Source organism: Herpailurus yagouaroundi, unplaced genomic scaffold (assembly GCF_014898765.1).
Source record: "Herpailurus yagouaroundi ecotype Mexico unplaced genomic scaffold, PumYag 164, whole genome shotgun sequence".
Classification (NCBI taxonomy): Eukaryota; Metazoa; Chordata; class Mammalia; order Carnivora; family Felidae; genus Herpailurus; species Herpailurus yagouaroundi.
Window position 1 is genome coordinate 864,512 of NW_024412405.1, and position 26,780 is coordinate 891,291.

At 48.7% G+C, this 26,780-nt stretch overlaps 2 protein-coding genes across 6 annotated transcripts in view; one reads left to right on the forward strand and one right to left on the reverse strand.

Annotated features, from left to right (window-relative positions):
• Nucleotides 1-332, reverse strand: part of CUL4A (cullin 4A) — a 46,982-nt gene extending 46,650 nt beyond the window's left edge. Inside the window, exons 1-2 of the mRNA XM_040486968.1 lie at nucleotides 306-332; nucleotides 18-197 (exon numbers count right to left, since the gene is read on the reverse strand). Of these exons, the coding sequence (XP_040342902.1) occupies nucleotides 18-197; nucleotides 306-332 (207 nt within the window). The remainder of the gene's footprint in view (nucleotides 1-17; nucleotides 198-305) is intronic.
• On the forward strand, nucleotides 7-25,246 carry PCID2 (PCI domain containing 2). Of its 5 annotated transcripts, none has more exons than XM_040487018.1 (14): nucleotides 7-366; nucleotides 6,668-6,757; nucleotides 10,342-10,415; nucleotides 11,844-11,909; nucleotides 12,780-12,821; nucleotides 13,770-13,824; nucleotides 17,194-17,297; nucleotides 20,208-20,283; nucleotides 20,926-21,067; nucleotides 22,081-22,181; nucleotides 23,329-23,402; nucleotides 23,555-23,680; nucleotides 24,202-24,325; nucleotides 24,644-25,246. In XM_040487018.1, exons 1-14 carry the CDS (start codon nucleotides 331-333, stop codon nucleotides 24,731-24,733), a joined length of 1,200 nt encoding a protein of 399 aa, XP_040342952.1. In that variant the 5' UTR covers nucleotides 7-330; the 3' UTR covers nucleotides 24,734-25,246. The 5 variants fall into 5 exon arrangements, with proteins under 5 accessions (XP_040342952.1, XP_040342953.1, XP_040342954.1 ...); XM_040487019.1 differs by having other exon boundaries at nucleotides 20,950-21,067; XM_040487020.1 differs by lacking the exons at nucleotides 11,844-11,909; nucleotides 12,780-12,821.
• The last annotated feature ends 1,534 nt before the right edge of the window (nucleotides 25,247-26,780 follow it).

Genomic DNA, 26,780 nt, shown 5'->3' on the forward strand with positions numbered 1-26,780 from the left:
CGCGCTCCGTGCGGAACCTGCGACAGCCGAGGGGGCGGCGGGGCGCAGGCCCGGTCAGCTCCGGGGCAGGCCCGGGCACCTAGGGGCCGCGGACGAGGCGTCCTCGCCGAGGAGAGGCGGCGAATCGCAGAGCGGACCCCGGCCTTCCTCAGCCCGGACGTGCCGCCATGCCGGCCCGGGACGCGCTCCCGCGGATTCTGTCCCACCGGAACCAGAGCGCGGGGAAGGCGGGGGCGGAGGGACGCTGGCCCGGACGGACCGCGGGCCGGAAGTGAAGTGGCCGTGGCCGGACGCGCAGGCCGCGCCCACATCCGGTGGAGGGGAGCCGCCATGGCGCACATCACCATCAACCAGTACCTGCAGCAGGTAACGCGCTCCGTCCTAGGGGTCTGCAGCGGGAGCCCCGCGGCGCTGGCGAGAACGCGTGGGCCGGGGCCAGTCGTCTCTCCCGCTCTCTCTGCCTGAGCTCTTAGCCGCCAGACGGGAAGCGAGGGCGACTGAACGGGCACACTGACGGTGTTTCCCGGGAGCCCAGGGGCGGACCGGTGAGCGTTGACCTCAATTTAGGGACGTGCGGCGTGGTCCTAGCCGACCCGGAGGGCCTGTTAGCCACGCTGAGCAGTGGGGCCTCAGCCGTTGGAGGCCTGGCCCAACGACAAGACCCCGGACAGATACTGGTGGGATGGGGTAGGCAGGTGGTCCGGCCACGAGCGCTAGTGGAGCAACCATCGAGGAAACGGTTAGCACCGGCGGACTTTGTATGGAAATGCATCTCACGGGAGTTTCGTCCTCACAGCCTATTAAAGGCAGAGCCCACTCAAAGCATAAGTGTTTATGGATTCAAAACTTGCATTGTGTCCACTAAACTGTGCTCATTCCTAGAACTGGAACCGTGGTGATAAGGAAAAGAGGGAGCGGATTTTAAACATGTCTTTAGGAAACGTTCCGTTAACATTTTATGGCTGAGGGACTGGGAGAATAAGTGCCAAATTTCCAGCGTGGGCAACACATGAGCAGAACAGATTTGGAGGGAAAACTAAACTCGGTGTTGGACATGTTGAGTTGGGGGTGTCTGTTGACAACCAGATAAAGATATCTAGATGACAATTGAATACAGTCTGACATGATTGGGACCGTTCATTGCCTAGATATTTGGTAATTTAGTTAAAACAGGAATCCTGAAAAAGCAGATACATGCTTTTTAAAAAATTTAAAACATGCAAGTATGCATTCATTTGCCAATCTTTTGATTGAGATCTAAGACCTTTCTTTTAAGAAGTCTACTGTGGCTGTATCTTTGCAGAGTTAAGGTTTTCTAGTACCAGCTTATTTAAAGCTGGAAGGAAAGACATTTGAGAACCAACTTGAGTAGAGACTCTCTAGAATTTCATGTTTTTCTGAATATTTTACAATTCTCTTGCTCACAGCTAAATCCTTTTTGGCATTTTGCGTGCCTTGAACATAGTCTGACCCACGTGGAGGCTCAATACAATTCGTTGACAGGATAAATGCGGGTAGGTAGAAGGGAGTGAAGTGCAGTGATTTGCCAATGCTCAGACCTCCTCATTCTAGTGAGTACTGAAGTTAGAGTTGGTGCTGGCCCAAGTTGCATAGTCCTCTGTTTCACCAAAGTCTTTCTGGATCCTGTTCTTGTATTCCCAGGGGAATCTTAAGTAGTTGGGTGATGGGAAGAATAACCACTAGTGCTTGTTGAACTCTTACTAAGAACCTACCACTGTTGTTTGTAGTAACTCATTACTGCTTTTTCTAGGAGGTGGGTCCATTGCAAACCTCATTTTACAGAGGAAGTTAAATGGTTTTCCAGGGTCACGGGGCTACTACGTGGCCCATTCAGACTGGGAGTTCTGGCCTTAGAGTCCATACCCTTAACACAAAGCTCACTGCCTCTGTTAGCCTGAGTTTCAGCCAACGTTTCCTGTTTTAGTCAACCTACCTATTTCTCAGGCTCCAAAGTATGCTGTTTTTTGAATCTCAGTGACTGTCAGTTGGGTACAACTCCATTCCTTGTTTCGTATTTCACAGTAACTTCAGCCAGCAACTACCCATGGACAAGTCATGTGTCTGTCATTTCCTGTGTTCTCTGTGATAACTTGATAATAGCACTTGGGTCTGGGGTTTGGTTTTACTCCTCGTAAGTTTATGAGTTCTCTTGTTAGTTTCTTGGATGCTCACAGAACACATGCATTCCTGGGTCAGAGACCAAGGGCCTGTAACTCAGTGCGGTGGGCAGTGTGGGGTCAGCCTGTTGGTTCCCTTGGATTCAGTTCCCATTGGAGACTCAGTGGGCTTGGAAGGGTGCCTGCACCTGCATCCAAGAGAGAAACGCTGAATGTTGGGAATCCACCCATTTTGTAGAAAGCAGTGATTTAAGCCTGCGTTTTGTTTAGGGTTAGGGATGAGGGGAGACATTGCTTCATTTCTCAAGGTGACAGCCACATAAACAGCCCTGAGCAGTGGCCCAAGTGAAAGAGCTAGAGGTCAGGGCCTCATGGGGCCAGCACACCCAGCTCGAGAGCCCGCAAAGGGCTGTCTTTGCCAGCAGTCAGTCATAGCTAAGATGTCCTCTTGTCTGTTGAGGCCCTTTTTATTTAGTGCTCTTCATTTCGACAGGCATATGGTTTCATTTCTGTTCCGAGAGGACAGGTTGAATTAATTTACTTTACATTTCCCCATATATGCTACTTCTAAGAATTGTTGTCATACTTAGAAAAAGATCAGTTTGCACATACAGTTGATTCTCGAGCAATGTGGGAGTTAGGGGTGCTGACCCCACACAGTTGAAAATCCACAGATAGCTGTACTTCCTCCCAAAGGCGGATCTCATCATTATCTCTAGCATCTCTTTGAGGGCTGGTGTTATTTTTTTGGTGTCCTTTACGTCATTCTTTTGTCTGTTCTACAAACTCTTATTTCAAACTGCAAGCTACTTTTTTTTTTTTTTTTAATGTTTATTTATTTATTTGGGGAGAGCGACAGAGAGAGAGAATCCCAAGCAGGCTCAGTGCAGTCCGCACAGAGCCCAAAGCGGGGCTTGAACTCACGAACCGTGAGATCATGGCTGGAGCCAAAATCAAGAGTCAGGTGCTTCACTAACTGAGCCCCCCAGACGCCCCAGCAGGTTACTTTTTAAAAACTGTCTACATTTACAGTTTTTATTTTCCCTAGCTTTTTATTCTGCAAATTTTCAAAGCTACAGAAAAGTTGAAAGAAGTACAATGAAGACATGTCCACTCCTCACCTGGCCACCCTGTCGGCCTCCCCCTTCCCTCTGGGCCCTGCATTTCTCTCTCCTGAGCTACTTGAAGGAAGTCACTGACTGTGGCCCTTCACTGAGGACCATTCTGATGTCCCAATGCACAGCCTATAGAGCACCCAAGACATTTTACATCAGTGTTTTCTAAAGCAGAATTCATGGTTTACCCAGAGTGTTCTTTGGAACCTCTTCTTTAACTCCAGGATCCAGTCAGATCACACTCTGCATTTGGTTGTTTTGCTCTTTGGTCTTTAATGTTTATTTATTTTTGACAGAGAGACAGAGCACGAGTGGGGGAGGAGCAGAGAGAGAGGGAGACACAGAATCTGAAACAGGCTCCAGGCTCCGAGCTGTCAGCACAGAGCCGGACGCGGGGCTTGAACTCACGGACAGCTAGATCATGACCTGAGCCAAAGTCAGATGCTCAACCAACTGAGCCACCCAGGCACCCGGCTCTTTGGTCTTTAATCTAGAAGAGAACTCTTGCCTTTTTCTGGGAAGGGATTTATTTTATGATGATTAACTTTTTAAAACATGTGCAGGGCAGTGGGATCCTAGATTTCTCACCATCGGCCTTTATTTGACTTTTAATGATTAAGGTTTGGGTTAACGTGGCTGGCGTGGGTTTCCTGTGGCCTCACCTCAGGAGGCTGCCTCAGGGGTCCTTGCTGATCACCTGCTGAAGGAGATGCCCATCAGGTTGCTCCAGGGTCAAGGTACTTTTCCCATTGTAATCGAGTCATAATCTGTGTGTGTTGGGGGGGGTCTTGTGGGGGCCTGGGAGCACCCGCCCTATGCCCTTTCACAGAATGGTCTCCACTTTCATTTGTGGTCTTTTCCCAAGTGAGCTATTACGTTAATATTTACCAAGGGGTGATTCTCTCACTCTTTCTACATTTATTAGCTACTATTTCATCTGTTAAAAATGCTTTTCCCCATGCTCCTTTTTAAAGATGTATTATTATAGATCATTTTTAATGCCGAGTAATAATCCAGAACCAATAGTACGAATATCCTTATTTGCCTGGGTGGCTCAGTTAAGCATTTGACTCTTGATTTTAACTCAGGTCACAATCTCATGGTTGTGACATTGAGCCCGCGTCAGGCTCTACGCTGATAGCACAGAGCCTTCTTGGGATTCTCTCTGCCCCCCTCCCCTGCTCATGTGCACACTCTCTCTCAAAAAATAAACATTGAAAAGTTATAAAGAATATTCTTAATTCTTTTGAAGCTCTGCTTGTCCCAGATTTGGCCACTAAAAACTCCTTCAGACTGGTTTCTGGGGGCTTTCTGGCCTGTGTTCATCCTTCCTTGAGCTCTGCTTTGCTTTCTGATACAATAACATGCACTCCAAGCTCATGTAGTTCTGTCCCTGTCCCAGCACTGGACCAGTCCTTTTCCAGCGGCTCTGGTTCCTTTCAATAGGTACTGGAGTTTAGAAAATCTGGGTGCTGGCTGTGCTCATTGCCACTGGGGGTGGGGGCATATCATTACCTCTAGGCCTTCCTTGTTAGCAGATGGAGTTAGTAAATGTATTTTTAAGAATTTATGAGTTCCAGGGGCACCTGGCTAGCCCTTGATCTTGGGGTCATGAGTTCAAGCCCCATTTTGGGTATAGAGATTACTTAAAGAAATTACGAGTTCCAAGAGTAGATGACTCTTCCCCTGCCCCCCTCCAGCCTCCATGGACCAGCTTGGAGCCTGGAGGTCACCAGGTGACCAGCAGTAGCCAGGAAAGAGAACTTTCTCTGGGGAGTGCCCAGACAGGCCACCAGGGACACTGCAGGGCAAGTTGCTGAGCGGGCTGTCCTGGAGTCCAGCCTCGGGGTCTAATGGGGGCTGACTAAATCAAGACGCCAACAGTTCTGAGACATGACATGTCACGGTGGCTGACACAGGTGACTGGCTGGCTGTGGTCCTCGTGTTCCCTGAATAGTGTGTTGGTTCTTTTAGGATTTGTCCGTGGTCTGTTGCTGTCCCTTTGCACCTTCACCCTTCCAGTGACAGGGACTTTGGCAGCCTTTATCAGCCTCCTTGAGGACCAGTATTTTGTGATTCCTTGTAATAATATTTGATGTAATCCTGCACAAATCTCTTGTTTCTTGCAAATCCCTAGAAGTGGAATTACTGGCTCCAAACCTAAGTGCTTGCATGGTTTCATTGGAGAGTCGATGGCAGATTCTTTAGTCCATCTATTGTCTTAGGTGATGCCCTAAGTGGTGTAACAGACCGGGAGTTGGGTCCATTTCTTCTAGCTGAGATGCCAGGTGGGGGTTACTGGGTGGCGCGGGAGAGCAGGTGTGTGCCCTGCAGCAGGCGTTCCCAGCAGCTTCCCGCCAGCGGTGTGGGACAGCACCCTTCACTGTCTGTTGTTGGGAGCGGCTAGTCTAGCCGCCCTTCACGCTCACCTCTCCTGGTAGGTGCACGGAGGTGTCTTGCTGCCTGTCACTGCTGGGCAGCAATGCGAGCGCATTCTTGTGGGTGTACCATTGAAGTCTGCTTTATGTCACGCCTGATCGCAGTCTTACATGGACATGAGGTTTACGTAACTGATCCCACTGTAGATAAATCGTACCGTATATGCAGCTTTCTCTACCCATACGGTTGGGATTTTTATGTTATCTTTTGGTAAACATAATTTTAAGACCTCGTTTGCTTTTCTAATTACAAATGTCTGCTGCAACCCAGGCCTCCAGTGTGGACAGACAGAAAAGTCTCCTTGGTCCTCCTGCTGGCCAGGGGGTCAGCTGTATGGTGTGGGCTCCGTGTTTCTTCCTGTGCTTACATATGTAGGGTTTTTTTTGTTTTTGTTTTTTCCTCCCAGATTAAGGTAGGCATTTTTCCTGTGACTTTTTTTTTTTTTTTTTTTTTTTTTTTTGCTTAACGGTAAACATACTATGGATGCTTTCCAGTGTCATCACTGATGGATCTATTTAGTTCTTGCTCACAGCGCCCAGGTCTCCCGTGGTATGGCTATGACATCATTTCTTTTAGGTGTTGCCATTCCCTTTTTGCTTTTATATGTAGGTTGAGTAAAAGCCTTTTTTTGGGTATATATGATTCTTAAGCTTTTTTTTCCTCCCTATAAGCTTTGTAAGTTTTCAAGTGTCAGTATGACTGAGTAAAAGTAAAATAATTCACCTTCATTAATAACCACTGGCTTATGCTGCTTTCTCATTGTTTTTAACAGTAAGTCACCTGTTTATTTGCCTCTAAAAGATCTCATTTTGAAATTGTTTGCTGGCTAAAGAGAGTACTGACTTGTTGCATTTCTATTACTGTGACTCCCTGATTCAGAGTGGGGAAAATGGATTTTAGTGGCATACAATCTGTTATTTAGGTTCTACAAGTATTTTATTTTCTACTTAGCTTTTCTCTGTTCAAATGTTTCAGGTCTATGAAGCAATCGACACCAGAGATGGGGCGTCCTGTGCAGAGCTCGTGTCTTTCAAGCACCCTCATGTTGCCAACCCACGGCTCCAGGTGGGCTCAAGGTTCCACGTATGCAGGTGTCTGAGAGGGCTCTAGGGTGTCCGGCTTCCTAAGGAAAGTGTAGAGTTTGAGTCAGAAGGAGACTAATACTGCCATTCTTTTGAAAAACTTAAAGCTTGTCTATGATGTATATAATTCCAGTTATTTATTGTACACTTTGTGTTAGATACCGTCCTGAGGTATGTGTCTCAGGTTCCTGTAGTTAATTCCCACATGACCCTCTGAGGTTCAGAGAAATAGAGTGTATAGTAAGGTCATCCATGGTCATCCAGCAGGCAGGCAGTGGGGCTTAGGCTGTGCCCTGGCCTGTCTGTCCCCAGAGCTCACAGATGTGTCTTGCTATGAGTAAAGCTTCATGGAGCATACCCCTGTCTACTTGTTCATGTCCTGTCTGTGGCTGCTTTCCTGCCATAGCGGTGTAGCTCGGCAGGCCAACAGAGACCTACAGCCTGCAGAGCTAGCAATATTTACCATCTGGCATTTTATGGATAGCATTTGCTAAATCCTACACTGAAATAGAAGTATCTTTGATTTATGGCACAAAAACAGACACTCAGGTCAATGGAACAGAATAGAGAACCCAGAAATGGACCCACAAATGTATGACCAACTAATCTTTGACAAAGCAGGAAAGAATATCCAATGGAATAAAGACTGTCTCTTCAGCAAGTGGTGCTGGGAGAACTGGACAGCGACATGCAGAAGAATGAACCTGGACCACTTTCTTACACCAGACACAAAAGTAAACTCAAAATGGATGAAAGGCCTAAATGTAAGACAGGAAGCCATCAAAATCCTTGAGGAGAAAGCAGGCAAAACCTCTCTGATCTTGCCCGCAGCAACTTCTTACTCAACACGTCTCTGGAGGCAAGGGAAACAAAAGCAAAAATGAACTACTGGGACCTCATCAAAATAAGAAGCTTCTGCACAACGAAGGAAACAATCAGCAAAACTAAAAGGCAGCTGATGGAATGGGAGAAGATATTTGCAAACGACATATCGGATAAAGGCTTAATATCCAAAATCTATAAAGAACTTATCAAACTCAACACCCAAAAAACAAATAATCCAGTGAAGAAATGGGCAAAAGACATGAATAGACACTTCTCCAAGGAAGACATCCAGGTGGCCAACCGACAATGAACAAATGCTCGACATCATTCATCATCGGGGAAATACAAATCAGAACCACCATGAGATACCACCTCACACTTGTCAGAGTGGCTAACAACTCAGGCAACAACAGATGTTGGTGAGGATGCAGAGAAAGAAGATCTCTTTTGCATTGTTGGTGGGATTGCAAGCTGCTGCAGCCACTCTGGAAAACAGGATGGAGGTTCCTCAAAAAACTAAAAATAGAACTACCCTATGACCCAGCAATTGCACTACTAGGAATTTACCCAAGGGATACAGGAGTGCTGTTTCGAAGGGGCACATGCACCCCAATGTCTATAGCAGTGCTATTAACAAGGGAGTATGGAAAGAGCCCAAATGTCCATCGATGGATGAATGGATAGGAGATGTGGTATACGTATACAATAGAGTATTACTTAGCAATCAAAAAGAATGAAATCTTGCCATTTGCAACTATGTGGATAGAACTGGAGGATATTATGCTAAGTGAAATTAGAGAAAGATATCATAGGACTTCACTCATATGAGGACTATAAGATACAAAACAGATGAACATAAGGGAAGGGAAGCAAAAATAATATAACAGGGAGGGAGATAAAACATAAGAGACTCTTAAATATCGAGAACAAACAGAGTTGCTGGATGGGTTGTAGGAGGGGGGATGGGCTAAATGGGTAAGGGGCATTAGGGAATCTACTCCTGAAATCATTGTTGTACTACATGCTAACTGACTTGGATGTAAATTAAAAAATAAATTAAAAAAAAAAAGTATCCTTGACTTAACAGATAAGTGATGCCCAAGCATTACCTTCTGTGGGGAATATTCTTGTCGTTTTATAAAGTCTTGTTTCCTCGTGATTCCCATTATGATATTCTAATGTGTTCCTGTTGGAAGCACAGGTTTTGTTTTGTAAGAAAAAGGGGCCCTGAGTGTTGGAGATTATATTTGGTAGCGTACAGGCTGTACCTCAGACTAAGTGAACCAGTTTGTGGAGTAGAGGAGGCTCTTTGTAAGTTCCCTGGATGGTTCTCCTGGGCGACGGAGTTGAAAACCGTCGCTCTAAATGAAGTTAGTGCCGGAGGCTTGCCGGCCAGATGCGCCTCCGTGGGTGCCACACACCTGCCCTTCCTCCCTGCCCTACTCACTATGCCAGTCCACACTCACGGGCTCCTTTAATTCTGTGTGCCGGATGACCCGTCGTGGCCCTCACGTCATCTGAAATCTGGCCAAGAGGGAGAGGGAAGAAAATGTTAGAAATAAATGTCAGCTGGCCTAGCCAGGACACAGAGAGGGTGGCTCTGTCACCAGGAGGTGAGAAGAAATGATTTTTAAAAAAAAATTTTTTTTCAACGTTTGTTTATTTTTGAGAGATAGAGTTGAGTACGGAAGGGGCAGAGAGAGAGGGAGACGCAGAATTCAAAGCAGGCTCCAGGCTCTGAGCTATCAGCACAGAGCCTGACGCAGCACTTGAACCCATGAACCATGGGATGATGTGGGCCAAAGTCAGACGCCCAACTGACTAAGCCACCCGGCGCCCTAAGGAGAAGTGATTCTTTTAAATTTTTTTTTTTCAACATTTATTTATTTTTGGGACAGAGAGAGACAGAGCATGAACGGGGGAGGAACAGAGAGAGAGGGAGACACAGAATCGGAAACAGGCTCCAGGCTCTGAGCCATCAGCCCAGAGCCTGATGCGGGGCTCGAACTCACGGACCACGAGATCGTGACCTGGCTGAAGTCGGACGCTTAACCGACTGCGCCACCCAGGCGCCCCTAGAAGTGATTCTTTTTTTTTTATATATATATATTTTTTTCAACGTTTATTTATTTTTGGGACAGAGAGAGATAGAGCATGAACGGGGGAGGGGCAGAGAGAGGGAGAGCATGAACGGGGGAGGGGCAGAGAGAGGGAGACACAGAACCGGAAACAGGCTCCAGGCTCTGAGCCATCAGCCCAGAGCCTGACGCGGGGCTCGAACTCACGGACCGCGAGATCGTGACTTGTCTGAAGTCGGACGCTCAACCGACTGCACCACCCAGGCGCCCCTAGAAGTGATTCTTAATAGGGCATCGTCTCTGAGTCATGTGGCCTTATTTATTTTGCATTCTTTATTAAGCACATAGTAGCTGCTCAATAAATGTTTCTTGACTGACTGGCTGTTGTATTAAGATACGCACAGAAGCGTCCAGGGTTTTTCTTGGACTGTGGTAGATGAAACACGTGTGTTTGTGTAGTCCCTGTCACAGACCCTGAGTGATAAATGTGTGTGGAAGTAACGACTCTTTAATTCAGAAAGGCTAGAGTGTCAAGTGTTACTGTGAACTCTAAAGTGTAAATTCCTTTGAAACAGGTTTGTCTAAATCTTTTTCTACACATTGCATTCTTTTAATGCCTTTCAATTTAAATTTTATTTTTGTCATTTGTTTTTTTATCATTCAGTTGGCCTCCCCGGAAGAGAAATGTCAACAGGTTTTGGAACCTCCTTATGACGAAATGTTTGCTGCTCATTTAAGGTAATCTGTTGGTGAGGAAAAATAAAGCAAATCTGGGAATTGCTGAATCAACTAGGGATTTTATTTAACATCATCCGAAATTTGAAACAAAGAATAATTTGAAAAGAAAAGTTCATTTTTAATTTTACTTTGGTAAAAAAAAAAGAAAATTTACTTTGGTAAAGTAAAAATTTTACTTTGGTAAAGCCTATGAGAACTTTCTGAAATTTATACCACTTTAAAATCTTAGTAAACTTTTTTTCATTTGAAAGATCATGGATGCTTTTAAAAGTTGAAGCTATATTGTGGTCCTGCACATTCATTCATTCATTTATTGAGAGAGAGAGAGGGCACAAGTGAGTGAGGGGCAGAGAGAGAGAAGGGGGGCTCACCCAGTGTGGGGCTCGAACTCACGAACCGTGAGATCATGACCTGAGCCGAAGTCAGATGCTTTACCGACTGAGTCCACCTGGGCGCCCTGCACATTCACGTGTTTAGAGTGTGGTGCTGGGAGCATTGACTATTGTATCGGCTGCAGGGTGCTCCGTTATTCAGGAGGGCATTCAGCTCGCCGTTAACTTGTGCTGCCGAGAATAGAGCTAGTGCTGAGCAAAGCAGATGAAAGACTGCGAGCGGGGGAGGGACAGAGAGAGCGCGTGTGTGCCCGAGAATCCCAATCAGGCTCCACACTGTCAGCACAGAGCCTGACATGGGGCTTGAACTCACCAACTGTGAGATCGTGACCCGAGCTGAAAGCAAGAGTTGCACACTTAACCAACTAAGCCCCCCCGGCACCCCAAAGACTGCTTTTTAGTTACATCTCATATCTGCTGTTTTCATCGTTTTTGCGTTGAGCGGGCAGAGCTTGACGTCCTAAAGCACTGGTGTTTGGTCGCCCTCCTGCCTGTGTGCCTCCGGTGTTTCCGAGCAGGCTGGGGTGCAGGAGGCAAGGTGGAGTAAGAGCCTGTGTGAGCCCTGGGAGGGGCCTTCTGGAAAGGTTGGGGGTGCCACTGGGTTCCTGGCTGTGTGAGGCACCCTGCTATTTCCTGGCTCTGTACAGTTCTGGATTTGGGGGTGAACTCACTGACACCGACTGCCCAGTGAACACCCAGTGAGAACACCCCCCTGCCCCTGTACTCCCTCCCCCTCAGGTGCAGTGCAGGTGTCGTGCTCTGGTTTTACCAGCATCTGTCACTCTCACTTGCTGCAGCTCGGTCTCCTCCCGGGACCCGAGAGAGTAGTCTTAGGACTTTGTGTGGGTTTCATCTCACATCAGCCCGTTTTAGTTCAGAAGCCACCTGTGTATCTCTTCTCCCCCTGGTTCCTGTAGCTCCAACTTCAGGATCAGCAGAAGACCGGGCATTTGTGACCGAAGTGAGGGGTGGGGTCTGTGGAGCTCCCTTCCAGGTTCTGCTTCTCTATCCTCAGTCCGCTATGTTTCCTTTGCAGGTGCACTTACGCAGTGGGAAACCACGACTTCATAGAGGCGTACAAATGCCAGACAGTCATCGTCCAATATCTTTGTCTTTGGTGTTACTGTTCAGTTATATTTGGGGTTTAAGATGTTGAAACATCGGGCCAGTTTTATTCATACCTTTAATTAGAAAGGAATGAAAAAACCTTTCAGAAGAGAAACTGGTTTCGCCTTTTCACTCAGGTGCTTAAATTTAGCATGGACCTTGAGACTGTCATGTTACCTAGGTAGCGAGGAAGAACACAGGTTGTGATTAAGGTTCCTTAATTCTGTTGGAAGAATATCTCCTTTAAAACATTAAGTCTAGTTACAGCAACTACTTAGTCCTTTTGGTGAAATACAAGAGTTCTGAAATCCAGGCGTAGGTGGACAGGAGTGAACTCAATAAACATCATCATTTGACTGTGGTCACTAAAGACCTTTATCAAGCTAGTTTCTGATTTAAGTCATTTAAGTGATATCTCCTAGCTAAGGCCTCAGTCAATGAATGTTCTGGTTTTTATATGTATCTCTAGATTTTTAGTTTGCTTCTTTTTTAACCTTGTTTAAATATACAAAGGAGAGTCGGTTACTAACTAGGGAAGTCTCCTTTGAATTTAAGAATTCTGTAATCAGGGAAATATACTTTACAGATTCTAAAGCATATTATATATAACTCATCATCTGGCTTCAGAGAAACCAAATGTTTGAAGTTGCCAATTAAAAAAATCTCAGTCTCTTACTTTGGAGAAATATAATTACTATACTCATACCTAATGACTTTCAGATATTTGTAATCTGTATATTTTTCCTTTAAGAAGCTCTCTCTCTGATATATGATTTTCTAAACTTAAAATTTAGAGTCCTTCATATTTCTTACTGTTTGTGGCATTACTTGGATTTTGTACGTTATTCCTTCCTTAACATAATACATCTTTTCTGCGGGCATTTCAGGCCCACAAAGAGGACAACTGGTGAGTATGGGCAGAAGCAGCCAGAAATTAGCAAATGGCAATTTTTTTTTTCTTAGCAGAAGCTTTTTAAAACTTTATTCCAAATAAATGTGTTTTATCTGTGGATATTTAATATCCTGTGTTGACACAGGATAATACCAGCGCAGATAACGGAGTTCTCATAGCGTAAACATCATGTGGCAGAGTAGAGAGTTTGCTGTGTTCACTTAAATATGAAGCCTTGTTTCTACTTCAGCCCTACCAGACCCAAAATATATATCAAATACTGTCTTTCCCTTCAGTTGTCAGCTTTGAACTTTGGGCTTTAACTTGGATAAAAAGGCAGGTCAAGTACAGTTATATCAGGTCAAGTTCCTTGACAGACTGATTGTTAATTTTATGATTTTTGATTTATTAACTGTAGGTAAATACTGAAGTGTTTATACTGCGCTAACTGAAGGCTTACAGGTGTCTTACTGAAAAAACAAAAAACCTTTTTTAACTGAAGACTTGTCTTACAAAACCAATGCCGCCAGTTAAATTAAAAAACAAAAACAAAAACTTTTATGACATTTTGTCTGTTACGTCTCCTGGGTCATGTTAGGTCTCACTAAACCACATCTTTTTTTAGTGGAGCTGTTTGGATAATGGTTGAGGGGAAGGCGGAGGTCCTAGAACGGCGTGAGGAGGTGCTGTCTTGGGCTGAGGACCTAGATGCACTGGGGTCCATGCCTCAGGGTCCGGGCGGTGGGCGGGTGGTGCTTCAGTGCCCAGCGTCCGTGTCGATTAGGGAGCCTGGGGCTGAGCCTGCCCCAAAGGGAGGTGAGGGAGGCAGCGGTAACCGTCAGATCCCTGGAGGGAGGTGGCCGCGTGTGAATGGTGGACCTGGGTGTCCGTGTCATTCCCAGCTATGGTAATGGAATCTGACCTCGTGGCCTCCTCAGACGTTCTTGCTTTTTTGCCCCGTAGGGCTCTGCCTGTCATGTATGCTGTAGCGCTTGACCTTCGAATATTTGCCAATAATGTAAGTTCAGTTTCTATCTCTATTGTTTTAAAACTCAAACTCCATTTCTACCTGTTGTTTAATTTCACGTCATTCTTACCAAAGTTTTGGGGAAGGAGTGGGTTAGGTGGGAGGTGTCTGGTGTAGAGAGCAACAGGACAGGGGTGGCTGGACCTCACTCTCGTCGCTGGGTTGATGTGAAGATTTAAACATGCGTTGGGTTTTCACACTGTGGACGTGGAGAGGCTTGTTCCTGAGCGCGGTTCGTCGGGTGTGGCGTGCGGCAGGTGTTCAGAGGGGCAGAGTGGGCCCAGGGAACGGTTCTGCACTGTCTTCTGTTAAGATGCGGCTGTGCCGTCTTGAAGAATTCCTCCTTGATGCGGATCCAGGAGGCAGCTGGGGGTCTCTGTGGTGCCAGGAGGCAAAGGCTGCGAGTGTGATGGGGCTGGTTTGCCCTTGAGGGTCCACACGCGGCAGTTTGGGATGGGAGCAGCAGTTGTGAACTTGGTCCCAACACACCTTTCCGGGTTTAAAAATTATTGATAAAAATTACTGATACCTTCCGACTCCGAACAAGGTGGGGTAGCTGCAGCTTTCCTCTCTGTCCTGCCGGGAATGCTGAGGCCAGCATGGCCCCACAGGCAGACAGGAATGCCAGGGACTTGCAGAGCAGTGAGCGGTGGGTTCCCCGAATTGGCCGGGGACCCAGAGGAGCCTAAAACCCAGAAATGCCCATGGGCTGCGACGAAGAGGCCCTGAGGAGAGCAGGAGGGGGAGGGCAGCCCAGAAGCACGGACCTCCTCAGCAGTCCCTGGTGCACCCACCCGCCGCATGCGGGTCCCCAGCCCTGCAGGGGCCTGTGGGGAGCCGGACCCACCTAGCCTGGGACAGTTCCCCGCCGGCAGGGCATCCCCTGCTGGAACGAGGCACACAGGGTCCACAGTCTCTTAACCTCGTGCCCTGATTATCACTTCTCGGAGAGTCTCAGGAGGAGCTTTGTGAGGAGACCGTCCACAGACGCCAGATGTTGGAGTCCCTGACCAGATGGCCGCCCGGCCGTCATAAAGAAGCCCTGGGGCGTGGTCATGAACGCGCTTGAGCAGATGCAAGCATAAGGGTATCTCAGCAAAGAACTAGAAGATGTAATGAAGAGCTACATGGAAGCTTCTAGAACCGAAAAATAGAACTTAAATGCAAGTTATCTGAGGCTCCAGAGAGCTTTTGGTTATATGTGTTCTACCTATTTGTATTTATTGTATAAAATTTTTTTAACTGGGATTTAAACACATATTTATCTAAATAAGTCTTTTATGCGGTAATGTAACGTGTTTTATTTTTAATTTTTAAATTAAAAATATTTTTTTTTTTTGAGAGAGAGAGAGAGAGAGAGACAGAATGTGAGCAGGGAAGGGACAGAGAGAGGGAGACCCAGAATCCCAAGCAGGCTCCAGGCTCTTAGTTGTCAGCACAGAGCCCAAGGCGGGGCTCGAACTCACGAACCATGAGATCATAACCTGAGCCGAAGTCGGAGGCTTAACTGACTGAGCCACCCAGGCGCCTCATAATTGATGTTTTAAATAAAAAACGACTATATCTTCCAAATGAACAAAATGTACCTAGAAGAGTCACGTTCTTTGACCTCTTAGTGTTGACAGAAGCGACTGGACCATGCTCTTCTGTGTGCATGGTGCCACACTGTGTTGCTTTGGTGGAATGTAGGAAGGCAGTCTGGACTCACACAGATGTAGACGGACAGGAGAGGAATATTTTAATAGTCTTTCAGATGATTGTAGATGCTCTTTTGGGCCACACCAGAGCTCCAGGAGGTAATTTGTAGAGGTTAGTTACAGTGTGGCTTCTGAAGCTTGGCAGCGAGCTTTTCTGCTGGTACATCGGAATCCGCTGGGGTGTCCTGAACTCTGAATGGATCGTTCATTCCCATGTGATTTTGTAGGATCAAACGGTCATTTGGAAAATTTTGGTTCACTGAGTTAAGGAGATGTTCCAGATGTTGATGTATTTCATTATGTAAAAAACCCCAAACCAGAAAAACTGCATTTGTTAATGTCTCCAGTGACCTTATCAGAAGAGCTTTGAAGTAATGGAATGTTGCCAAGTTCATCATGGTTGATACAACTTTTTCAAAATTCTGATTTTTTTTTTTTTATTTGAAAGTACAGATGTCTTTGGCAACAAATACTGTCAGTGTTTTGCCTGGAATTGATGGCCATGTTTCATTCACCTTGGAGCACATTGGTCCTTCAGACCCTGCTGCCTGGACCACCATGCCCTTTGGTCAGTTGTTGGTTCCACGTGATAGCTGGCCACTCCCAATAGCTGTCCAAAAAAAAACCCAAAAAACTGTCATACCTCGGTGTGCAACAGATCAATGCTTTAGGCATATTTTCCATTTCATCACAAAGAATATTGAAAATAAATGTATTCAAGGACCAAGATTTTAAAATTAACATTTACTGTGTCATCAAGGACATTTTAGAACTCTTTTTAAGTTTATGTATTTGAGAGAGAGCAAGAGGGGGAGGGGGCAGAGGGAGAGAGGGAGAGAGAGAGTCCCAGCAGGCTCTGAGCTGTCAGCACAGAGTCCAATGCAGGGCTGGAACTCACAAAACAGATCATGACCTGACCTGAAACCAAGAGTTGGACGCTTAACTGACTGAGCCACAAGGCACCCCATCAAGGACATTTTGAAGTGACATCAGTGTTCCTGGTTGGTTGAAGGATTGCTGACTGCTGCTTTAGTTTGGTGTTGCTGGAAAGGCCCCAGCAGTTTGTCCTGCCATAGTTTTTGCACCATCGGTGTGAACATCAGTATAGCGGAAAGACAAGTGGCTGTTGGTGTTGTCCTGAAAATAGTTTTGACCACAGGGATCACCTGCAAGTCTTCCAAAGGCCCCCAGGGGTCCATAGACCTTACGTGGAGAACCTGTGATAGGGGCGTGAGTGGGAGGAAACGGGTTCTTCTCTAACTAAGACTCGCTGGAAAACCAGCAGAGAGTCAAACCTGGGAATGACTTTGGTGTCTGTCAGAGGGTACACTTCAAGGGTTTTGACCAGCTGTATGTGGGGGGTGGAGCAGTCTGTGAGCACTCAAGGAAAGGCTCCGTTAGCAGCACGGGGCCACATGTGACAAAGGGTTAAAAAACAGATGACGGCCTCAGTCATTTCGGTTGGTTGAATAGAAATTTGATTTGTGGAAGAGTTGGAAGATGCTGTGGAACTTTCTCAGTTTTTAAAAATAACATTAACTAAAAGATTTGCCCAGAACCTTCTGGGACTTTGACCCTGAGTTGCAGCCATCTTTGCTCCTAGCCGTGCCAGAAGTGCTGGAGGAAATGAGAGCATGACTGATGACTGTTTGCCGTCTGCCAGGCGGACCAGCAGCTGGTGAAGAAAGGGAGGAGCAAGGTCGGGGACATGCTGGAAAAGGCGGCCGAGTTGTTGATGAGCTGTTTCCGCGTCTGCGCCAGTGACACGTGAGTACACGCGCCCTCTCCCGGCAGCACATGACGCCCCTTCCTGTCGTTGGTCAGCCGTCGACACTTGTCTTCTGTGTGTCTGTGGTCACCCCGCAGCATTACCGTCTCTTGCTTTAGATGGTCACTTTTGTGTAAAGGAAATGAGGGAGGAGAAGAAAACCGCCTTTGACCTCTGCCATGTGCCGTGTTGCCAGAACCCTTTCCTCTGTCCTGGGGTCTGACTGCACCCGGCCCATTTCCTACACGAGGTCCCGCACCAGCACGTTGCTCCGAGTGCTGGTCTGCTGGCACCGAATTCTCTAAACTCTCGTTTTTCTGCACTGTCTTCATCTTCCTTTCTGCTGGGTGGAGAATTCCGGATGGACCGTGTTTTCTGTTGGCGCGTTAGCACGTCCGTCCTCCTGTTTTCCTCTGTTCCTGGTTCGCAGCACACACCTCCGGCCTCTGGCAGCATCGTCTCTCCACCATGTCTCTCGCCACTTGACTCTGCTGCCCTGCATGTCACCGTATTTCTCTTATTTGGGGTTCGTTGAGCTTCGTGGGTCTGGAAACGAATGTGTTTTATTAGATTCTTAGAGCTGGGATTTTTCCTCCTTGTGTGTCTCCTCTGGGATGCCTGTGGGAGGCGTGTTCTGACACGGGCACTGGTGCTGCTGGTTTTCCATCTTGTCCTCCCTCTCTGGCCTTTGGTGCAGGTGATTTGTATTGACCTCTTTCGAGTTGACTGATCTCGTCTGCCGTTATTTATTTTTTAATCCTAGGCTTTCTATCTGATTCTGCTTTAGAGTTTACATTTTCCTCCTGAAACCCCATCTCTTCCCCCATTATAAAATCACTTGATTCTGTAAAAAAAAAAACTTGATTGGAAGTTGTAATGGAAAGGAAGATTGGAAATTATAATGGAAAGGAAGAAGTTTTCCATACGTAAACATACAAAACTATTGTTCACAGAAAGTGTCCCAGCTTCTCTTCTCTTACCTCTGTCCCCACCAGTCCCACCTGACAATGTTCCAGCCAGAGCTGGATGTCAGTGGCCACTCTGTGAGCCGGGGTCCTCCCCAAGGGGTCACGGGTGCCCGCCTGTCCTCCCGCTCTGCTCTTCTGTCAGTGGTGGCCTCCGACATGGCCTCACACAGGAGGCTCTGCTTCTGTGGCTTTCGCAACAGACCGCACTCTTGTCCTTGCACTCCCCAGTGGTCCTTACATGGACAGGGACGCTTGTGGCTGAGGCTGAGGGAGTCCACTGCACTGCTGTCATGCCGTGGCCCCTGCGCCCAGGGAGTGTTCAGTCTGGGTTTGTTGTGGGATAAGTGGCTTTCCTGGTGTGTCACCTGAAACACGGTAACCTGAGGAAAAACAGAGAAACTGGACTTCATCAGAGTTAGAAACTTCTACGCTTCAAAGGACGCCATCAAAAAAGTGCACAACAACGGTAGAACACAAAAAACATATTTGCAAATGATGTGACTGACAGCGTGTGTCCAGGATGTGTGAAAACTGCACAGGTCGACAGGAAAAAGGTAAAAACCTGCCTTACTTGGGCGAAGGTCTGAATAGGTACTCTGCAAAGGAGGGAGCCAAACGGCCAGGAAACCCTCGCAAAGATGCTCAACATCTTCGGTCACCAAGGAGACGTGAATGAATACCACTGCGGGCAAGGTGTGGGCACCGCTGCTTGAGAGAAACCCTGTGGCCCCCCTTCCCCCTGGGCTGCTTCCCGCGTGTCTCTGGAAGAGGTCCTCGCCTTTAGTCCAGACGGGCCCAGGTGGAGTGCTGAGAAGAGTGCTCAGCCATGATGCCCAGCACCTGCTCCTCCTGCTCCTTCCAGAGCGGTGTCCACCTTGCTCTCCAAGGTGGCTGGGGCTGCATTGTCCCCACTTCACAGACGAGGACGTGAAACCCACGGAGAGAGGGTTCTTTGTTCAGGTCCTGTCCCTGGCTGGTGATGGGAGTCATGGGGGAGACCCTGCACCTGGCTGGTGACAGTCATGAAGGAGCTGGCTGTTGTCACAAAACAGGACTTTGATACTTAAACACCGACCGTATTTTTACGTTGAGCATTCTAATATGGGCATGCCCCGGTCTTAGGGAGTGATATCTATTTCTCTGGCTTGTGAACAGCCTGCCAGTCTCCATCTGAGTTTGCAGGCAGCTGGCCACTGGCACCATGGAGCGAGTGCACAGCTGCGCCTGGAAGAACCATTGCGGCCTGCAGACTCATGGGAGACGCGACTCTGGATTGTGTTCCAACCCTGTATTGTGAAATCGTGAGGCGTTTGGCTGCGTTGACAGAACTTTACAGTGAAAATACCTGTACACCCGCCACTTGCTCTGCAGATGGGTATCTACCCTTCTGTGCATCTAGCACTTTGACTTTGTTTTTTGTTTCTGGTGCATTCCAAAGGTGGCCTGTCCCTCAGTGACTTGTTTAAATACTGCGGTTTCTCTTGTGCTTTGAGGTAAAATTTACCCACAGTGACTCCCACGGATCTTGACTGTATTTGGATAAGTCATCACCCATGTGTGACCCAAACCCCCTGGAGGTCCAGGACACTGTCGTTGCCCATCCCTTTCCCAGGCGGACCCTCCCCACGGTGCCTACACAGCGTGTGCTGCGTCTTGCTCTGTTTGTGGTTTGTCCACGTCGTTGTGGATTTCTGTAGTTCACTGTGTTGTCAGGATAAGCAAGAACACATCCCCTTGTCCACAGTGCGTTACCCAACACACATGATGCGTACTCCGTAGCCTGTTAGGTCAGACCTCTGCTTTATGTTGTTTTATTTCATGGGTGAGGCTGGAGCGGTGTTTTATCTCAAAGTACTAATTTTGTTTAGGCAGATTGTCTTCGTGACTAATAAATAAAACCCTTGTTTTCCATGCAACTAAACAACAGTTGTCTTCCCACAGTCGGGCTGGCATCGAGGACTCTAAGAAGTGGGGGATGCTGTTCTTGGTGAACCAGCTATTCAAGATCTACTTTAAGGTGTGCTTCCCTGGGGGCGCTTGCTTTCTGCCCGTCTCCCTGGGCACCGGCGTCCCTGGTGTCGCTGGGGGATGACCCTCACCTAACCGGACTCACCGTCGAGTCTGTGGCGCACCTGCTGGGGGCGGGGACTGCAGCAAGTGTTTTGTGTGTGTCTTACTGTTTCGGCCTCTGCCTCATGAGGCGAGGGCTGCACCTCCAGGGAAAGCAGGGCGCCAATGCCCCGAGCGGCGTGCCTGGCGTGGGGAGACTGGGCTTGCATGGGAGGGGTTCACCCCAGCCTTCTCTCCTCTGCTGCAGTAATTAGCTGCGGAGCAGGGGGTGCCTGGATGGGTAAAGAGGCCCTTCCTGCCGCGTGGGCTTGGCCAGTGGCCCCTCTGCAGCCCCTCCGTGGCAGGGCCTCTAGCCTGGGGTAATCTGCCATGCAGCTGGCATTTCAGTTCTTATTACTAAATAGGCAGTTTTAACCATGTAGTTCCTGCTCCGAGGAGGTGTGTATGTGGTGGGGGGAAGCTGGTGATGGTCCTGCCACGTCCTCAGTAACCCTGGGGCTGGCTGTAACCCTGAGGGCAAGACTAACCTCGGGGGCAGGGCCGTAACCTCGGGGGAGGGTCTGTAACTCCAGGGGTGGGGCTGTCGCAGATAAACAAGCTGCACTTGTGCAAGCCCCTCATCAGAGCCATCGACAGCTCCAACCTGAAGGATGACTACAGCACCGCCCAGAGGGTGACGTTCAGGTACTACGTTGGGCGCAAGGCCATGTTCGACAGTGACTTCAAGCAAGGTTTGTTCGTCTTTGTTTCCAGGGTTCTAAAGATGCGGGGCTCTGGGCGGCAGCAACAGTTGTGGCACCTTATTAGCATGTAAGGTGGAATCTGCTGTAAACCTCATCCAGGCTGTGTGTGTGTGTGTGTGTGTGTGTGTGTGTGTGTGTGTGCGCGCGCGCAGCTGTGGGCACCAAAGTTGTTACTGAAAGGAAAGCCTGTCCTGGTCTGTGGAGCCCCTGCCAGAGTCTCAGTCGCTGTGGGCGTCTTTCTTATGTGATGTCATTGAAACACCACAGTCCTTCCTGTTGGATGTGAGGGATTGCCCCCCCCCCCACCTTTGTTGTGCCCTTGGGGTTGCCGGGGGGGCCGGGGGTCAGCTGGGGAAACCCCAGGGGGATGTGCCCCCCCCCCCCCCCCCCAACCCTGTGTACTGTCGCCAGTTCAGTGCTTGTCAGAGCCGAGCTTTCTCGAAACCATGTCACTGTTTGTTTCTCGTGAGTTTTCTCGACAACATGAAGCCAGGTTTTTCTCTTAAACTTTGTGATTAGCTGGCGTGTGGCGGCTCCCCGTGGTCTCCTGTGTTGTACCCAGACTAGACCTTTTAAACCCACGTCTTCAGTGGCTGTGTGCACATGGAGCAACGTGACTAAAAGTGCTTTCTCTCTGTGCGTTAGAGCTGTGCAGTCTGATAACGAAAGCAACTGTGCTGTCCTGGCGATTGCTCTGGTTTTGTTCCGTAGGCTCATGCAGACCAGCTGTCCAGGGCTTTGGAACGTGGCCCTCCTGGGTTGTTCCCCTACCTCGTGTTAGTCCCTTAAAATGCGGAGCATAAGAATAGAAGCTTTTACGTCGTATTCTTTTGAGGGTTCTTAAGGTACCACTCTGGTTTTCCCCAGAATTTGAGTACCAAGCACAGCAAACAGCCTTCACTGTCAGCCGTAGGTGCTTCCAGTTTCTGAGACTGTGGTTCTATCGGGGCTGGGGGTGGGGTGGGGTTCCGACCTCTCCCGTGTTGTCGGTGTCTCTGCAGCCGAGGAGTACCTGTCCTTTGCCTTCGAGCACTGCCACCGCTCGAGTCAGAAGAACAAACGGATGATTCTCATCTATTTGCTCCCAGTGAAAATGCTGCTGGTAAGTGATGCCACTCAGCTCTTGTAGACCCTGTTTCTCGGAACTTGCCTGCAGGTGGTGCGTAGGTACTACCGTCTGAGCCCCATGTGAGCACACCCCGGAATAGGGGACAATAAGCTTTGTGTGTGGCCTGAACCATTTATCCTCACAGCTGACACTGTAGATCCTTCTAAAAAGGTTTCGTGTTTCCTTCCTCTTAAAAGTATCTAACTTAAAAAGTTGAACATCTGTGAGACACAGTAATAAATGCATGTTTATCTGTTTCCCCTAAAAACCTAAATTAATAGAAGCGGATTAAGAAAGAAAAACGACATTCCAGCCTGTCTGTAGGTATCTCATTTGGTCACCCAAAGTTAATTTGAGACTTGAAAAGAAACAGCAAGTAACCGGCAAGTTTAATTGACTAAAACTTCCTCAAAGTGATAGAGCTTCCTTTCCTCCCGTTTAAAAATTTTAAAAAGTGATCAAAGCAGTACCCACGTGGTTAAAATGTAAATAGAGCAGGGTAGCTGATGGCCGAAAAGTGCCGTGTCCTACGTGCCCTGCCTGCTTCCGACCCTGCTTCCCAGAAGCCTGCAGTCGTAAACGGTTCAGCTGCCTCTCCTGGAAGACGTTTCTGAGTTCCCGGCTCTTAGTGTTTTCTTCAGCCGCTGCTTCCCCTCTAAGTTATAACAAGTGAGGGCATGAGAAGGTCAAGGTCAGGTGCCAACTGAGAGGCAAGCCTGCACTACTGCTCCCAGGTGCTCTGATGGCCAGACCCTTGTTAGCTCATCTGCCATCGTGTTTATAGGCCTTGTTCCAGTACTTCAGAAGAAACTGTAAGAGGGGCGCCTGGATGGCTCAGTTGGTTAAAGGTCCGACTGGCTCAGGTTATGATCTCGCAGCTTGTGGGTTCAAGCCCTGTGTTGGGCTCTGCTGACAGCCTGGAGCCTGGAGCCTGCCTCCAGTTCTGTGTCTGCCTCTCTCTCTGCCGTGCTCTGTAGACTCTCTCTCTCTCAAGATAAATAAACATCATAATAAAAAGAAACTCAGAAACACAGGTTGCAAGTTTTCAAAAGGTGGTGATTCCTTCATATGAATTTTGTCAAAGATCAACTCTGTTGAGAACGAAATGGTCTTATTCTGGACAACTGGTGCTTTGTCTTAGGGTCATATGCCGACCATCGAGCTGTTGAGAAAGTATCACCTCATGCAGTTTGCCGAAGTGACCAAAGCTGTCAGGTATCTAACCTTTTCCACTTGGGCCCTTTTAAAATATGACATCAGCTAAAAATCTGTCACGTGGCCTGTGAGAGCTCGTTGCTCCTTGACGCGCTCTTGTCCTTGGCTCCGGTTTTTGTGACCACGTTTGTGCATTTGTCCCTCACACGCAGCGAAGGCAATCTTCTGCTGTTGAACGAGGCTCTGACGAAGCACGAGACCTTCTTTATCCGCTGTGGCATTTTCCTTATCCTTGAGAAGCTGAAGATCATCACCTACAGGAATCTCTTCAAGAAAGTGTAAGCTAAGTGTTTTCTTTTTAACAAGTTTAGGTTTTAGTGTGACTCCCGCCTGGCCGGGCTGTGGAGGTTTCTGACCGCCTGTGTGGACGAGGCCCCAGCCCTGCCCTGTGCTCTTGTGGAATGAGAGCAGACTTCTGCTGCCACTCAGCGAGCACGGCCACCTGCGGGCACGTGTACCAGTGCTCAGGGTCGAGGGCCCCACATTTTGTCACATGACCAGCTGACCCAAACCCCGCCCCACTCCCATTTGTCAGGAAGTTGAATTCTGTATCTGTTTCCGCTCACAGCTGTGGGGACCACCTGTCCTCGACCGCGGAGGACACTGTTCACTGTCAGGGGTGCCCTGGTTTCAGAGACCACCTCCATTCAGTGAGATGTCCCATACATGTGAGAAGTGATTCTCACGTGTCTCCCAGGTGGTTTGTCAGGAGACATTTGCCCTCCCGACTCGGAGCGTCAGCTGCCACCAATGCCCCAGCCATTGGTAACCCACGTGGACCCCCACCTCCCTCCCCCAGGTACCTGCTGCTCAGAACACACCAGTTGTCTCTGGACGCTTTCCTGGTTGCCTTGAAGTTCATGCGAGTGGAGGACGTGGACATCGATGAGGTCCAGTGCATCCTGGCCAACCTGATCTACATGGTGAGCGAGCCGCGTCCCAGTGGGCTGGGCCTCGAACTTGGTGTTCGGGTGGAGCTGCGGGAAAGCCACTTAGTTTGTGAAGGCATTTTCTGACAGAACTGATTCCATCCTAGGGAATAACTGTGGTATTCAGAGGGGACACGGGTGGGTGGACACAGTCTGGATTTCTCTGTTGTCCATACCATGCGTGTTTATTTGTTGTGTGCCCCGGGGGATCCAGCGGCTACGATTGGAGTCGGCTGCTTACGCGCGGGGCTGAGTGGTGAATGCACCCACTCCTTGGCCCAGAACCACGAGCCAGCCCTCTCTTCCCTGCAGGGCCACATTAAAGGCTACATATCACATCAGCATCAGAAGCTGGTTGTTAGCAAGCAGAACCCGTTCCCCCCGCTGTCGACAGTGTGTTGAGTGCGTGCACGGTCCCGAGGATGGGAGGGCGGCATGTTCCTTCAGTCACCGTTTGTGCAGATGAAATCCATCCTGTGCCAGGACCCTCCGCCGCCGGGATCTCTGGGCTCGTTTCTCTGGGCTCACAACTGAGGTCCACCATGCGGAGAGCGGGAGCTCCTTCAGAAAATGTGGACGGGCGAAGGGGCTCTGTGCCCCGCACAGCTCTGTTACCTCAGAGGTGCTGTTCCTAAAGGCACCTTGGTAAATTTTTACGTAACCCTTCCTTTGAAACAGCATCCTGAGTTTATACGAATGGCGTGTCCTTTATTCTGTCTTCTGGAGGCACATCTATTTTTATATGTTAAATTTGAACTTTGTATCTGATCAAAGTGTTTGGTTAATTTAAGGCTTCTTTATACAAAATGAATTTACTTTGATAACGTTCCACATTTTACAGCCTGCCATGTTTTCAGAGTGTGCACGTTTCCTCTGTTCGTGCAAAATTTACTAAAGAAAATGTCCTAAGTGGTTTCAGCTTGTCTTTGCGGTGTTACTGAGGGTAGAAGCTTAGAAGCTGCTTCAGAGAACGTGGTTCCCCTTACGGCACAGGCCACAGCTCAAGACTGACCGATTGGTCCTGCGTCAGTCTCCTGCCGCCTGGCGGGCCCCCTGGGCTCGGTGGGAGGTGTGCGCCTGCTCCCTGTGGTGCCAGCTGGCCCCATGGGGGTGGGTGACCACTAGGGGTGCTTTGGCTCTGGGCTCTGGCTCCCAGTTCGAGTCCACATGGGCCTCACCGGTGGCTGCTCCAGCCTCCCGAGTCACATAGTGTCACCTGTGCCCTAGGCACATCCGGATCCCAGCTGAGGGACCCACGTGCCCTGGATGGTGTCTGTGGGTTGGAGCGTGTGCCGTGGATTTATGGCCGGCAGGTTCTTGACCTCCAGGCTGCCCTTTCCCCAGCCAGTCCCCTGAGCAGGAAAGTGTGGTCACTGGCAGGCCCATAATCCTCTTTCACTGGGGCCGTGCCGTCCCTTTCTCTCACGGCAGTGCGTGAGGAACAGCCACCTTCCACTGCTCTGTGGGGCCACCCTGCAGCCGGGTGTAGAGCCGTGTGCTCACGGCCTGGATCTCACTCTGGGCTTTGTCAGCACCATGAGGCCCTCCCTCCAGCAGTGGACAGCGACCAGCGGAAATCCGGGATCAGCTGTTACTGGTAGCATGTGGTCCTGCTTGGCCATGGAGGAGACACACCTTGGGTGTCAGTGGCCTTCTCTTTGGACTTGGCTTGTGTGCACATTGGGGCACTTCAGGGTTGTGGACACAGAGATCTTGTCCCTGCGGCTGGTCTGCATTGTGTCAGAGGAACAGACCTCACTTCTGCCCAAGTGGGGGTGGGTCCCCTAATCCAAGTCCCTGCTTCTTGTGCTCGAGTGTCCTCTAGAACACTTTTTTTCATAATGTTTTTATTTATTTATGGGATGCCTGGGTGGCTCAGTCGGTTAAGCATCTGACTTCGGCTCAGGTCATGATTTCACGGTTCCTGGGTTCAAGCCCCGTGTCGGGCTCTATGCTGACAGCTCGGAGCCTGTAGCCTGCTTCGGATTCTGTGTCTCCCTCTCTCTGACCCTCTCCCTCTTGTGCTCTCTCTGTGTGTCTCTCTCCAAAAAAAAAAAAAAAAAAAACACATTATAAATAAATAAATAAATAAAAGTTTTTATTTAATCTCCACCCCCAACGTGGGGCTTGAACTCACAAGCCTGAGATCAAGAGCTCCACTGACTGAGCCAGCTGGGTGCCTCTAGAGCCCTTTCACTGAGCTGTGTGGGGGAAGGGCAGTCCTTTCCGTTTTCTGGCCCCCCGGGGTCTCTGCTGCAGGTCTACCAGCAGCATCCTCTCTGACGAGCCCTGTTGTTACCCGGATGCTGTCGTGAGCGTTCACCCTGCTGATGCCGTGTTGGTGATAATTTCCAGGTAAGGTTTCCACTTAGCAGATCCAGGCATTTACATCTGTAGCCTCCTGACCTTACTGGGTTTGCAGATGACACAGGCCCTCGGCCAAGACTAA